Source organism: Petaurus breviceps, unplaced genomic scaffold (genome assembly GCF_028583685.1).
Source record: "Petaurus breviceps papuanus isolate PSGF00001 unplaced genomic scaffold, PetGlider_PUasm1.0 90281, whole genome shotgun sequence".
NCBI classification, from domain to species: Eukaryota; Metazoa; Chordata; class Mammalia; order Diprotodontia; family Petauridae; genus Petaurus; species Petaurus breviceps.
Window position 1 is genome coordinate 741,801 of NW_027187205.1, and position 14,047 is coordinate 755,847.

A 14,047-nucleotide genomic window follows, 5' to 3' on the forward strand; every position below is an offset into this window, starting at 1 on the left:
GGGGGGGGGAGGGGGAGGGAAGTTGGAAGCACTCACTTTTGAAAAGGGACGGGATCAAAGTAGAGAATAGAACAAGTGGGTGGTGGGATAGGAGGGAGGGAAATATAGTCAGTCTTTTATAATATATCTACTATGTTAATGTTTTGCATTAGCTACACATGTACAATCTATACTGAACTGCTTATCTTCCCAGTAAGGGTGGGTGACAAGGGAGGAAGGGAATGAATCTGGAATTCAAAGTTTTAAAATCAAATGTTTAAAATTATATATACATATATACTATTATTAATACTCTCTTACATGTAATTGGAAAATAAGATATATGGGCACTGGGGCATAGAGACCCACTATGCCCTACTGGAAAAGTCTAAGGGGGTATGGTAGAAGATAAGGGAGAGAGCAGATTGGAGGAGGGGATATCCTGTGGGACTGCTATTCTGGGATGGTGGGTAGGGGGAAAATGGGGAGAAAATTTGTAACTCAAAATCTGGCAGAAATTAATAATTTAAATCAGAAGTTAATAAAGCATTTGAAAAATGGGGGGAAAAAGAAAATAAATAAAATAAACTCAGCCCCTTCAAAAAAAAAAAGATGAAGTAATGTTTCTATGGTTGTACACTTACTCAGACTGAACTTTCCATTGTAGTTAATGTTCAGCTACATGACCTCTTTCCATAGGGGTGGCAACATTCATTCATTCAAAGTTTAATGCAGAACTGCACTGATCACCTTCATAGTTGAGTCAAAATCCCCATTGGCTTAAATTATCAATGATGATTGCCCTTATGTCTCCATCCATTTTTATCTTGACAGTAGAGATGCCCTGTCTTGTATCAGCCATTCACATTTTCATGAATTTAATGACCTCAGCCTTGAGAGAAATTAGTTTGGTCCTCAACAAAATTAGAAGGATAGATAAAAATTAAAATAAAAATTTGAAATCTTGGGAACAGATCCGCAATCAAAAACTTCATTGGAAATTGCTAGGTGGCACAGTGGAAAACAGACCTAAATCTGAATCTTGCCTAAGACACTTAACTATTCAACACGGATCGAATCACTTGACATTTCTGCGCCTCAGTTTCCTCATTTGTAAAATAAGGCCACTAAGGTCCTTTCTAGCATTAAATCTGTAATCCTGTGACACTGAGTAACCCTAAACCTAACCCTAAATGTTTTCAAAACATTTTATTTACTGTAAAGGACAGAGAGGGCTTAGATTTCAGTAACTTTTTTTCTCAGATAAAATTAGCACAATTGTACTCTTGCATATTAATAGACTTTCTTCCCCTTAAAAATCTTCTATGATCAGTGTGCTATGAAAGTGGTATTAATGATGAGCTTTGACTATTTACTGTGGATTTTGGGAATTCTTTTCCTACAGATGTGCTCCGGGGGTATCAACCATGAAGTGTGCCTTTTATCTTTAAAGTTAGAATTTGAATTAATTGATCAAACTGTAAATTCCCTCTTGAAGTGTTTTCTACAAGAGTCTTGTACTTAGGCTGTGGGATGAGTGACAAAACTGGGGAATGTGTGCCAATTAGTTCCCTCAGAGAGAAATGAAAACTTAATTAAGAGGGTTTCCTAGGACTTCCTGTATATGTTTGTACATGTTTAAACTGTACTGTTTGCCCATTAGGATACTAATGTGCTATTAGACTTAATAATATTATCCATTTGAAATAGCCGCCAGCTTTCTTTTCTCTTGGGATTTGCCATTAAGGAAATAGTTTGTAAACAGAGAAACTACCAGTTACAGGGACTTACTGTTTCAGGTAGAGTTTTTCTTTTCTTTTGTTTTAATTTCACACATGCTAACCTAGCTTTCTATCAAAATGCCTTTTTGGATCTGTTAATCTTTTTTTTCCCTGAGTGAATTCACTGCTTATAGAATTTAAAGCAAACTTAAATTTTAGAGTGAGTTAAAATTAGTAAAATTGTTCAGGTAATTTAAAGTTTCTAGCCTTTGACTGGATTCATTTTATTCCTTTTTAAAATTACCTTAATGACTTCACTTTAGATGGTGAGTTCCAGTTATTACAGAGAAATTTCATGGAAAAGTACTACCAAGAGTTCGAAGACACAGAAGAAAACAAACTCATCTATACGCCTATTTTTAATGAATATGTAAGTTTGTTTCCTTTTTTTCCCTTTCCGAGAGATTAGAGGTTCTTTCAATTTAGACCTAAAACCAAAAGATGTCAGCAGTATTCCATATCTTTTTTTAAATAAGTTTTTATTGGTCCCTTTTTTTTACATTACCTAGTCCCACGAATTTCTCCCCTTACATTCTTCTAGAGGACCATTCCTTATAATAAAGTATTAAGAAAGGAAGAAAGAAAAAAAGTTCTACAAAATTAAACACTGTATTGAAAAAGGCTGCCCTTATATGCAGTATTTCCTGCAGTATCTCAAACCCTCTGTAGAAGAGCAGTGTACTCCATGTTTTTTGAAACATAACTGTGCTTTGGCAAGTAAGTATTTGAACCTAGTTGAGTTTCTCTCTCATCTCCTATTAATCATTCTTCTCCTTACCTCCCATTTCCTTCTTTCCAAAAACCTTCCATCAAAATGTCTGGGAGAGCTCACCAGTTTCAAAAACAATGTTGGTATCAAATATCCTCCCACCATGACCCTGTCCTCAGTTACCATGTACACAGGTCCAATCAAGAATAATAATAATACTTTTTACTTTTACCAAATTCTTTCAGTTTTAATTTTACTAAAATTGCCATCCTTTTTTACCTATTTGAAAACTAAGACATTATACACATATTTAAGCTTTGCCTGGGGTAACCCAGAAAGTTGGCAGTAAGGCTGGGAACTGTGCTCCAAGTCTCTTTAACTTCTACTCCAGGGCTCTTTATTTTTACTCTGATGCTTCCCATGATTTCAGTAGGATTAGTTAGCCTAATTTAGAATAGGTTTTAGCCTCTGGGACTTAATTTTCTTAACACAGAAGCTAGAAACTAAATAGCTAATTAAACAATCTATTTAGAAGGCTTTATCAAGTAAAGATATTTGTGTAACTCTACCCTGTGAAAATAGGATACATAATTACAAAGGCATGTAACCTTTAGGAGTAATGATGTTTACTTTTGCATTTTGTATCAGGTGTTGATGCACAAAGAAATGTTCTCTGTTAAAGAACATTTACTTTCTTTAATGTTATGACTAACCTAGAGGCTTTCAAATCTTTTAGATCTCTTTGGTCGAAAAATATATTGAAGAACAGCTGCTTGAGAGGATTCCTGGGTTTAATATGGCCACTTTCACTACAACTTTACAGTAAGTGGAGTCTGAGATATATAGCTCTTCCCTTCTCCTTTTCTGTTTCACCTTAGTAGTGAAAGAATGTCTTTGGGTTGGCAGAAGTATCTTTTAGGATGTTGAAAATAGAGGAAGACCTTAAAATTTAATCTGTTTCATTTCCAGTTCTAAAATTGCTAACCTTTCCATTAATAGACAGCATAAAGATGAAGTAGCAGGTGATATATTTGACATGCTTCTCACATTTACGGATTTCCTGGCCTTCAAAGAAATGTTTTTGGACTACAGAGCTGTAAGTAGCTTCCACAGTTTAAGTAGCTCTTCTGCAGCTGTAGGAATTTAGTTCAGTTTAACACAGTAAGCACCTACTATGTTTAAGATACTGTGCCAGGCTTTAGAGATAACAAAGATGAAAACTTGTCCCTACCCTTAGGATACTAGCCCTCTACTGGGGGAGGGGGAGGGAAGGGGTGCAATGCCTGAACCCCCCTTCCCCCCAGACCTGTGGCATGTTAGCACTATGCCTTACTCCCACCCTGTAACGCTGATCTAGTCTGGCTATTGTGCAGTTAGTGGTGATGTTTTGCAGTCAGTGGCCCACCAGATCTCTCTGTTGCTAGGTCACATTTTTATTTCAGTGATAATGCATATGAGTGCAAATTTTTTAAAAAAATCACCTCATCTGGGGCGGCCAGGTAGCACAGCGAGTAAGAGCCCCGGCTCCAGTGTTGAGAAGACCTGGAGATCGAATCCCAGGCTCAGACACTTAGCACCCACCCAGAAACACCTGGCCGTGTAACCTTGAGCAAGTTACTTAACCCCAGTTGCTTAGGGGCGGCCAGGTGGCTCAGCGAGTAAGAGCACTGGCTCCAGTGTTGGGACGACCTGGAGATCGAATCCCGGGCTCACACACTCGGCAACACACCCAGAAATAACTGGTCGTGTAACCTTGAGCAAGTTACTTAACCCCAATTGCTTAAAAAAAATAAAAAAAAAACTGGAAAAAAAAATCACCTCATCTCCCACTTGGGCTGGATTTTCCTGGGTGTTCATATCTGGAACTTTTAAGTTTTACTTTTAAGTTTTTTAGGGTAAGAAAATATATTTTCTTTTGAAGAAATCTTACTGATTTTTGCTGATCTTGGGCAAAATTGTAATATGAACAGCGATTCCCCTCCATTTTCTTTCATTGCTTTCTGAATTCATCCCTAAGAATGCAGATGCTGAGCCCTCTTTCCTCTGGGCAGACCGCAACATCTACTAATCTCATTCCTATTAGGGAGAGAAATATCTTGCTTTCTGAAGGAATTTAGAATCCAGAGTTAGGAAGGACTTCACTGTTGATGTTTTTCAAAAGTTTTGAATCTTTTGTCACTTTAAGGGGTTGTTTCTTTTCTCCTAAAGGAAAAAGAAGGCCGAAGTTTGGATTTAAGCAGTGGTTTAGTGGTGACATCATTATGCAAGTCATCTTCCATACCTGCTTCCCAGAACAATATACGACATTAGTTCACATTCTCTGGATGAGACTTTATCATCTTGGACATTCCAAATTTGAAGGATGGTGAGTGGCCTCAGCGTGATGAACAACATGCTCAGTGATTGGGGAATACAGCTGGAAAAGACTGACCTTGTTCTGGTGCTTTTAATTAATGTTAAGTGTAGAGTGATCATAAAGAACCCTGCTGGAATATTGGCTTTTCACGAAATAATCCCCATTAGCCCTAGTACAGGAGCCAAAGTGGCCTCAACCCCCAGGTGCTTATAACAGAGTTAGGGAAAGAGAGAGGACTCGAGTGTGTGTGTATCTCTGTGTCTCTGTGTCTTTGTGTGTATATTTCATCACTTTGGGATGAAATTACATTGCCCATTTCAGCTATTGCTCCCTTTTAATATATTGGAGGGAGGGATCCAGGATGGGTGTGTTAGCAGCACATGTTTCTCATAAATCAAAAATGCATGTTTCCTATCCCAAATATGGGCAGATTTTCCACATACACCTTTGTGACACAAGGCTGTCTTTCCCTGGTATGCATTTCAGCCCAAGGAATCCCACTCCTATATGTTTTATGGTGTCTTTTGGGACAGTGTTTGTTCATCTGTGGACAGTTGTTCAACCCCAGCTCATATTCTTAGGGATTTATGAAGTTGATGTTTTAACTTTCTTTCCACTGTGTTAGGAACATTGGAGAACACAGGGTTTGGCTGGAAGTTTTTCCCCAAACTGAAATGCTATTTGCTTCTAAAGTAAAATATGTAAACTACTTCATAGTCTTAGATTTAGAAAAATCTTGTGACCTCGGCATGACCTTATGCTAGTCCTTATAGCAGCAGTCTCATTATGTCTAGCCAGAGCACCCTTTGAAAGTATTAACAGTGTATATTTTAGCATCAAATTCTAAGATCTTGTGAATTTTGTTTGGGCCCTTCTGTGAATGTCCAGCAAAGAAGAAGGCTAAGTATTATGTTGTAAAGTTTTTTAGGTTTAAAGTATTCTTGGGTGAAAAGTTATCCTACATCTTTATTCCATTTTGTCAGAAATCCTTACAGGTTACATACTGAGGTCTGATTTATATTGAAAAGGAGGGACTGAAATGTGTACTTTTTGTCCAGTGTAAATTTGTTAAAGTCCTGTGTATCAGAGATCAGTTTTTTCTGCAAAAAGACTCTAAGTCCTAAACTTGTTAATATTCTCTCTCCTCTTAAAACATCTCCTCCCAAGATGCTGTTCCACTAGTCCACATGAGTAAGTAAGAAGAGGAGGAAGTAGACCAAAGCTTGAATTATCATCTTTTCACTTAGGAAAATGTTCAGTTTTTCACAAAAGCAGAACTCTAAAAGCAAATCTTGAATTATTTCTGCTCTATTCAATTTAGGAAAATGTTCAGTTTCTCTAATAACTGTCAAGTTACTGATAAGAAAATGCATACATATATATAAACAATTTGGAGAAAAGATAATAGGTGGCTATCTGACTGACCTTTAAATTGAAAACCAGACTATTGAATTTTAATTTTTCCACTTTTAAGGCATGGACTGAAGATTGTATATGTATATATACGTTTCATGTATTGAGAAACATGGGTTGGGTTGGTTTTTTTTTTTACTAATAATCTGACACACTTTGTAATCTGACACACTTTGCTAGAACATCAGATACTCAGATATTAAAGATCATTCTTTCTTTAGCTCTGTCCTCAGGTGATTGCTTTTTGGGGTTTAAAGGTAAGCTGAATAATCCAGTTTTGAAAGTTATTAGTTTATCCAGGAAGCATCTTTCTTCTGAAACTTATTGGAATTATTCTTATTGCCAGTGGGAGTATCTCATGCCTGAATCTTCAAAAAGTACTTGCTGTTTTATCAGGTTTAGAAATTGTGGCTGGACAAGTCTGGTGCTGACTTGGAGATGAATCAGCCAACAAACATTTGAGTTCCAATATGCTTGACACTGTGCTAGACACCAGGGATACAAAGACAAAAATAAAATTTCCTCTGCCCCCAAGAAACAAAAATGAAAAAGACTAACTGTTCTTTTTGGTTTTGCCACTTTTTAGGGAAGAATAGTGCCCGTTGCTAGCTTAGATACTGTGTATAGGAGAAAATGGGTAGTAGAGGCACTCCAACAGGTACATGCCTCTTTCTCTGTGGGAATGTGTAAAAGGTTGAGAACAGGGGATGAGGAAAAACACATTTTGTCCCCATTTTGGTTTTTTGTTGTTGTTTTGCTTTTGGGGGGGGGGAGGGCAGGGAAATTGGGTTAAGTGACTTGCCCAAGGTCACACGGCTAATAAGTGTTAAGGATCTGAGGCCAGATTTGAACTCAGGTCCTCCTGACTCCATGGCCAGTATTCTATTAACTACCCCACCTAGCCGCCCCTTGTCCCCATTTTGTAAAAAAAAAAAAAAAAGAAAGAAACCGTAAGCAAATGATAACTTCAGTAAACAGACTCAAGGTATTGGCTAAAATGTTGACTAAAAAAATGACTGGGCAGCTTGAATGATGACCACACTTGTGCCTACTAGTGTCCTGGCACAGGCAGACTTCTAGAGCAGTGAACATATAGAGATTCAGGAGAAGCTTATGTGCTGCCTGGTGAACATTTCAGCAAGACTTTTTTCATCTTACTTCCCCCTGTTAGTAGTGAACAGTCCATCCTCAACTTAGTCATATATGTTATTCAGACCACATATATTTGTGTATGATCACTTTTTAAACATCTGTGGGGGGGGGGACAAATGAAAATAGGTGAAATTTTATTTAAAGAACTTTTAGAATGTGCCATCAAATTTTAGCCCTGTCTGCTCTTCAAAATTTGAGCTATGTGTAACAAAGGACAAGTATTGTAAGTAGGGGTCACAGTTACTCTCAATTTATGCCTTCTCTATTAATGGCCTTTTGAAAGAGTTATCTAGGTAACTAACCAACTCCAAGCTTGAAGGTGATGTCAGTCTGTGGGTAATTTACATTTAGTCAGTGTTCTTGTATCAAATCTGTAATAAATATGAAGGAATTGTAAAATTATTCATCAGAATGTGCGACCGGTTCCCACAAAGTGGTCAGGTCAAACTGGAGCCTCTCCCAGAATGTGTGATGTTTGCTTACAAGACTTTGGCTTCCTTTTATTTTGTCCTTTCTAACCCATGTAGCTCTATAGTTTTGTTTAGTATGATATTGTCCCTAAGAATACAGGTTTGGACTAGATCTTGTTTATAGCTTAAGGAAACCATAAGTCATATTAATCTGTACTACTTGAGAGCCAATACTCTTTGGCTTGGAAAATGAGTTTAGATTGATTAATCCATGAAAGCTTTGGGCCAAGGTTGTTTGCCTTCTTAATTTTTTGTCTGTCTGGTCTCAGTTTTATCTCACCAGTGGGGCTCAGTTGAGACATGGCTACTTCATAATTACTGACACCACACTCCCACTGGGGTTTCTAGAGGACCTTTTTAAGTAGGTTAAAGATATGAGCAATCATCCTTTATCCTGGACTCAAACAAAAAGTAAAACATCCAAGCAATAGCCTTCATTAGCAGTAAGGTTTTAGAATTTTTAAAGGAAATAATACCTTCAAGGAGGGCTGTGGTGTCCTGGGAAGGGAGTCACACTGGGAGTCACACAAAGCATTAGTATTCACAGTGAGAAAATAACACTTTTCCCATAGCACCTGCTAGTGAGAGGAATAGGGAAGATAACCGAGGCTAGAAGGATCACCCAGCCCCCAAAAGCAAGGAATCAAATTAGTCAAAAGGCAACAGTATCATGGAGCCCTTTACAGAAATTTCCACCCACATCTCTTCCAAACAAACATTTCCATGGTCTTTATTTATGTACAAAGAACAAAATCATTATTATCCAACAATCAGGCATGCTTGTGAGCCACCCACCCCCAAATCCATAGCCTTTGGGCTCAGCCACTGGTATCAGGAAGGAAATCAGTCTTGGTATTTAGCTTTTTCAAAGAGAATATAGGTGAAAATGATGTTTTAAAGTATAGGGAAATAACTGGACAGCAAGTATCTTTGAGAAGCAGGTAAAAACTAGGGTTTCCATTAAATACAAGCTTCTAAAATGTGAAAATTCTCATGAAGATGCCCCCTGTATATTAGTGAGACCTTAAACTAGTACCTAAGCACTCTTATTTTAGTAGCCTATTATTGGGATTTATTTTTAATATTTTGTAGGCTTTTCCTTGCCCTTGTCCCATAACTAACCATGGATGTTGTGAAAGTAAAGATGACAGTTTGTTCCTTTTCCCATTGAAATAGAAGAGGAGAGTTTGCATTGCTAGATACTCTGTGTAACTCCGACTTTGGCTTTTTGCTTTTGGCAAGAGCTGCTTTTTGGGGGGTGGAGGTGCAGGTTTGAGAAATTCCAATAGCTACCTTGAGTAGCAGAGGTCCTTTCACGTATCTATGAAACTACTACCCATTACCTTGGTTACCTTTACAGTATATACATGATAGGATCACAAGGTTTGAGGTGTTATTTGTTAGCAGATTTAATGCTGGTAAAAGGGGTTGAATTCCTGGCCCTGGAAACTGAAGCCTTACAAATTCAAAGCAGGGATGGCCACAACCCCACTTTTTGAGAGGCAGCCTTCCCTGACTAAAGGGATGGGGAGGTCATTTAACATCCTCGATCCTTTCATTCTTTAGACTTCCCTGCCCCTGCTCACAAATGCCAATTTAAGCCAATCCAAGGTGGTGGATTGTGTTCCATTAGGAGTGGAGTGAGAGCACAGATTCCATCAACAGAGGATAGCAAATTTGATCACAGCTGGGCTGGTTTTCTGCTGGTCATAGCCTCCTTGTGATGACCACTGGTATCCAGGCGGCCTCTACACAATGGCATGTAGACTTCAGTACCAAGGTGGTCCATGGGCATCGCTAGATTTAGGAATAGCCACCAGCCATCTGACTAGTAGCTGCATTGCTGCCCATTCCTTTCCAGGCTCGGAAGCTGAAGAAAGCACTTACTCCATAGATGATCATGACTACACATGCAAAGAACTGAGAAGAGAAACAGAGAAATGAACTGGTGATGGATGAATCAGCTCTGTGGATGTCATAGGGAGAATGAGACAGCAACCTGCTTGATTTGACTAGCAAATACAGTAAAACTTTGGTGAATTGGAACAGGCAGTTAACCAGAATTTTAAAATATCAAATGACAGCCACATAAGCTAAAGTCAGGGATCTGGAATAGTAGCAAGAATCAGGAGACCTGGGTGCTGCCCTAGTTGTACTGACTTTGTAATATTAGGTAGTCATACTTCTCCTGGGCCTCCTTTCTTCCTCTGTAAAATAAGGGAATTAGACAAATGATCTCTAAGATCCCTACATGCTATATTTAGTCAAAAGAAAGCGGGGGGAAAAACTTCCAGGAGAATGTCCTAGGATCAATCCAGATTTAACCCAACCCCTTAGATCTGTGAAGGGAAGGTTAATGTTCTTAGGCTAGTTGTGAAATGCTTTTTAAAAAAAATCTATTCTTCCCAGTTTCTTCTTGAATTCTATTTTCTTTTTTGCTTTTTTTTAGAGGGGGGAAGGTAGGACAATTGGAGTTAAGTGACTTGCCCAAGGTCACAGAGCTAGTTTTTTGTGTTAAGTGTCTGAGGCTGGATTTGACTCCAGGGCCGGTGTTCTATTCACTGTGTCACCTAGCTGCCTCTTCCCAGTAGTTTCTTCTTACATTAGGAAAGTAGGCTCTAGAAATATTTTCAATAAAACATTAAGATTGATTTAGTTGGAGCCACCCATTCCTTAGCATTCTGGTTAATTGAGGTTTCACTGCAAATATCTTCATTCAGTATAACTGAGAAATCATAGCTCAGTCCCCTTTGCATTGTTAAGATAAAGGAGTTGATAACTACAAAATAAAATGGGTTTGACTAGAATGGAAAATAGTCTTGCCATTGCACCTTTCCCTTGACCAAATTTGTGGTTCGAGTCCTAGATACATTCCATGTCCAGTCTTCTCCTCCCACCCAGTGCTCACCCTCCATGACTGTAGAGGACAAGAGGAAAGGGAAACCAGGCACTTACAGAAGCAGCAGCCCTTTTGTCGAATATATAGGAACCAACTATTGATGTTTTTTGAACTGCAACTGCACAGGTGATGAATCCAGTAATGTAGAGAATCGTAGCACTTATATTAAATATCATTAGCTGGGGGAAAAAAAGATGAAAAAAGCTTAAAACAAGAGGCTGCAGTTCCAGCAATCTAAAAGGTTTATTCTCTTCCCAAAAGGCAACATCACGTCCTACCTCTGACACTAGCTAGCTATATGACAAAGGCAAATCACAACTGTTACTTCATTTTATTCTTCAAAATGAAGATAATCCCTGTGGCACCTCCCTCTAAAAATCTGAGGATCAAATCAGGAGTGTGTACAGTGCTTGGCAAACCTTAAAGTATTACATCTTAGCTGTTTTAATATTCTTGGGATTTGATTTTTGCCATTCTAGGAATGTATCATCTGAAGCCTGACAGACAAAATTTTTACAACACTTAGCCCAGAGCCGGTAGGGGTAGGATTAACCCCCTACTTCTTATAAACCAGAATTTGCTGTCGAAGTATCAGAAGAGGCCAAAAGAATGTGTATCAACCCTTTGTCACTCTTAAGCCACTCAGCTGAAAGCTTTAGTGGACAAATCTAGCATGATGGTATGTTTGGATCACAACGTAAGAAATCACATGTAAAGAACATGTCCTGTCATCACAAAATGATCCTATTACAGAGCAAGCCTGGGGCAAATCTCAGTCTCTCTAAGTCTTGAGTTTCCTCATCTGTAAAATGGAAATGACATAACTTGTTCTACCAGCTTCCTGGGCCAGATATCAAAGTGAGATTGGAGGTATCTAAAAGTGCTTGGCAAACTAAAGCACTATCTCACTGTGATCCAGCATTATATGTGTGAGGGACTGGGCTAACTTAAAAACCCACCCAGCATTCCATCTTTTTGGTAAATCGTTGTTTCTGAATATAAGCAATTACCATTTGTATTTCGCCAGATGGTACATAAAAGCCCACTCAGTCAAAAGTAGGAAGCGTGCACATGGCCATACTTTCCTCTGGTTATAGAGTGAGCCTCATCGGCGGCTGTCCCCCAGGGGCTCTGTTTTCAGGAATGTTCCAAGAGTCTGTGTGTGGCAGGTGCTTTCAAGTAGAAGCCAAGTACCAGGAAGAAAATAAGTCATCACTTCTTGGCTCCTCTAGGCATACTATACAGGTCACAGACAGTGGCCATGGATGGTAAAACTAGAATCACAGCAGACCCAGTACAGAACCCCACACACTTCTGAAGCAATAAGCCAAAAGCAGTAGGCTTTGCTCTTGGGAGTCTGAGAAGTGAAGACAGCTAGGAGGCACCTGAGCCTAAAGAGGGCATGGGTGGAGATAAAAACCTTTTCCGTGATTTGTAACTTAACAAATAATGACTACTGCTTCAGGAATGAGTCCTCTGCTCATCTGTCCCCATTATCCTGTTCAGCTAGGTGAGCACATGTGTTCAAGAGTTGCTGCATATCAGCCCACCAACAACCCAGAGAATTGGGGGCTACAAATTCTTATCCCACCTCTGCCAGTGACATACCTCCTTCCAAACTAAGCTAAGCACTACTTCTGCACCTTACTGTCCCCAGTTGTAAAAGGTACTATTTCAGGTAGGTGGTTCTAAGTCTGGGGTATATGTACCCACAGGGAGTTTGAAAAATGTCAAGAGGTATATAAAAATTATATATATATATATATATATATATATATATATATTTCCCCTTTTTGGAGGTGGGAAGGCAGGGCAATTGGGGTTAAGTGACTTGCCCAAGGTCACACAGTGTTGTGTCCAAGGTTGAATTTGAACTCAGGTCCTCCTGACTCCAGGGTGGGTGCTTTATTCACTACATCACCTAGCCACCCCTATATAGAATATTATTAAAATTAATCTGTTAATCATTGTGCCTGTCCATGATAACATTTCTTATGTTTCATATTGAATTGAGGGTCATAGGAAGGTTTCAGGTGCAGGGACTGAATAAGTTGTTGGTCTCAGGCTTAGAAGATGAGTTTGAAGAATACCTGAAGCCAATGATATAACTAAAAGCCTGCCTGGGACTAAGGAAAGTCTAAGTTACTATTACAAGTCAAACACTGCCTCCCTGGCTGTAAGGATTGCTGAATACTAAAAGGGGTAATGAAATGGGACAGTAGAAACTTTCCTGGAGGATTTTGCTTTTTTTTTTTTTAAGTGGTTTGCAGCCTTTCGTGGACACAGGGGGATGGACAGTAAGCCCTAGGATTATGTGACTCAGTTAAGTCTTCTTTTCGTAGCTCTAGGATTTTCCCTCCCAGTCCTGCCTTGCCAGTAGAAGGAAGACAGGCTTCTAATCAGTGATGTAAAGATCTAACAAAATGGTTCTGTCTCTGGGGATGACTCACATTTCCTAATTTTAAAAAGTCATTGAATTCAGAACAATGCTGCCTATTCCAAGCTTTGCTTATCTTAAGATCATGTGCCTCTTACCCTTTGAAAGCTTCAGATCCCAGCTGCAGGGATTCTTTGGATCACAGCTACAAAAAAGGAGGCCATGGGGGAAGCACAATAATGAGATCACATTTTTCGAGGAGCTGAATCAGGATACAGAGGGTTAGTGAACCCTGTGACATTTGTGTCACAGAATCATGGGTGAACCCTTCTGGGTGGAACTTCCTCGGATGGCAAGCTCTGCCTTTGATGTTTTCCTCATGGTCCCTTGGGTAGAGGGGTGGGAATCAATGAGGATAATGCCAGTTATATATAATTAGGAATTCTACCAGCCCTTTTGCTCCACCTCAGGCCTCTGCCGCCGGCTCACCATTTTTCTACTGCAAATGAAATCTGAATGCCAAATCCCCACAAATGTCAAAACAGTATTTTGACTCAACATTTAAGCCTTTACTAATGTGATCATAATCACCAAAGGCCCAGCAGTGGCATAAGCTTGACTTAGGAGGACCTGAAGGCAAAATCCTACCCCCTTGCAATTTAAAATTGCCTTTTAATTGCAAAATATTGAGGGGCCACTTCATTTCAAGTTCTTTACCTAGGAGGTAATTCAAACCTTTGGCTTCCTTGTCAAACCAGTGACAATCTTTTTAAACATTTGAAATGATTTTTTTGGCCTAATTCTCTTTTTCTGAAATACAAAGGAAATGGAAGGGAATAAGCATTTATATAACTCCTATATGTGCCAGGTACTGTGCTAAGTGCTTTTTATAAATACCTCATTTGATCTTC

The 14,047-nt window shown here is 39.0% G+C and overlaps 2 protein-coding genes across 2 annotated transcripts in view; one reads left to right on the forward strand and one right to left on the reverse strand.

Annotated features, from left to right (window-relative positions):
* ARL2BP (ARF like GTPase 2 binding protein) overlaps nt 1-6,458 on the forward strand; it is a 12,952-nt gene extending 6,494 nt beyond the window's left edge. Inside the window, exons 3-6 of the mRNA XM_069107792.1 lie at nt 2,024-2,130; nt 3,206-3,291; nt 3,469-3,565; nt 4,678-6,458. Coding sequence (XP_068963893.1) covers nt 2,024-2,130; nt 3,206-3,291; nt 3,469-3,565; nt 4,678-4,779 — 392 coding nt within the window. The 3' untranslated portion in view covers nt 4,780-6,458. The remainder of the gene's footprint in view (nt 1-2,023; nt 2,131-3,205; nt 3,292-3,468; nt 3,566-4,677) is intronic.
* Nucleotides 6,459-8,565: 2,107 nt separating this feature from the next.
* PLLP (plasmolipin) overlaps nt 8,566-14,047 on the reverse strand; it is a 35,627-nt gene continuing 30,145 nt past the window's right edge. Inside the window, exons 3-4 of the mRNA XM_069107791.1 lie at nt 10,816-10,938; nt 8,566-9,780 (exon numbers count right to left, since the gene is read on the reverse strand). Coding sequence (XP_068963892.1) covers nt 9,664-9,780; nt 10,816-10,938 — 240 coding nt within the window. The 3' untranslated portion in view covers nt 8,566-9,663. The remainder of the gene's footprint in view (nt 9,781-10,815; nt 10,939-14,047) is intronic.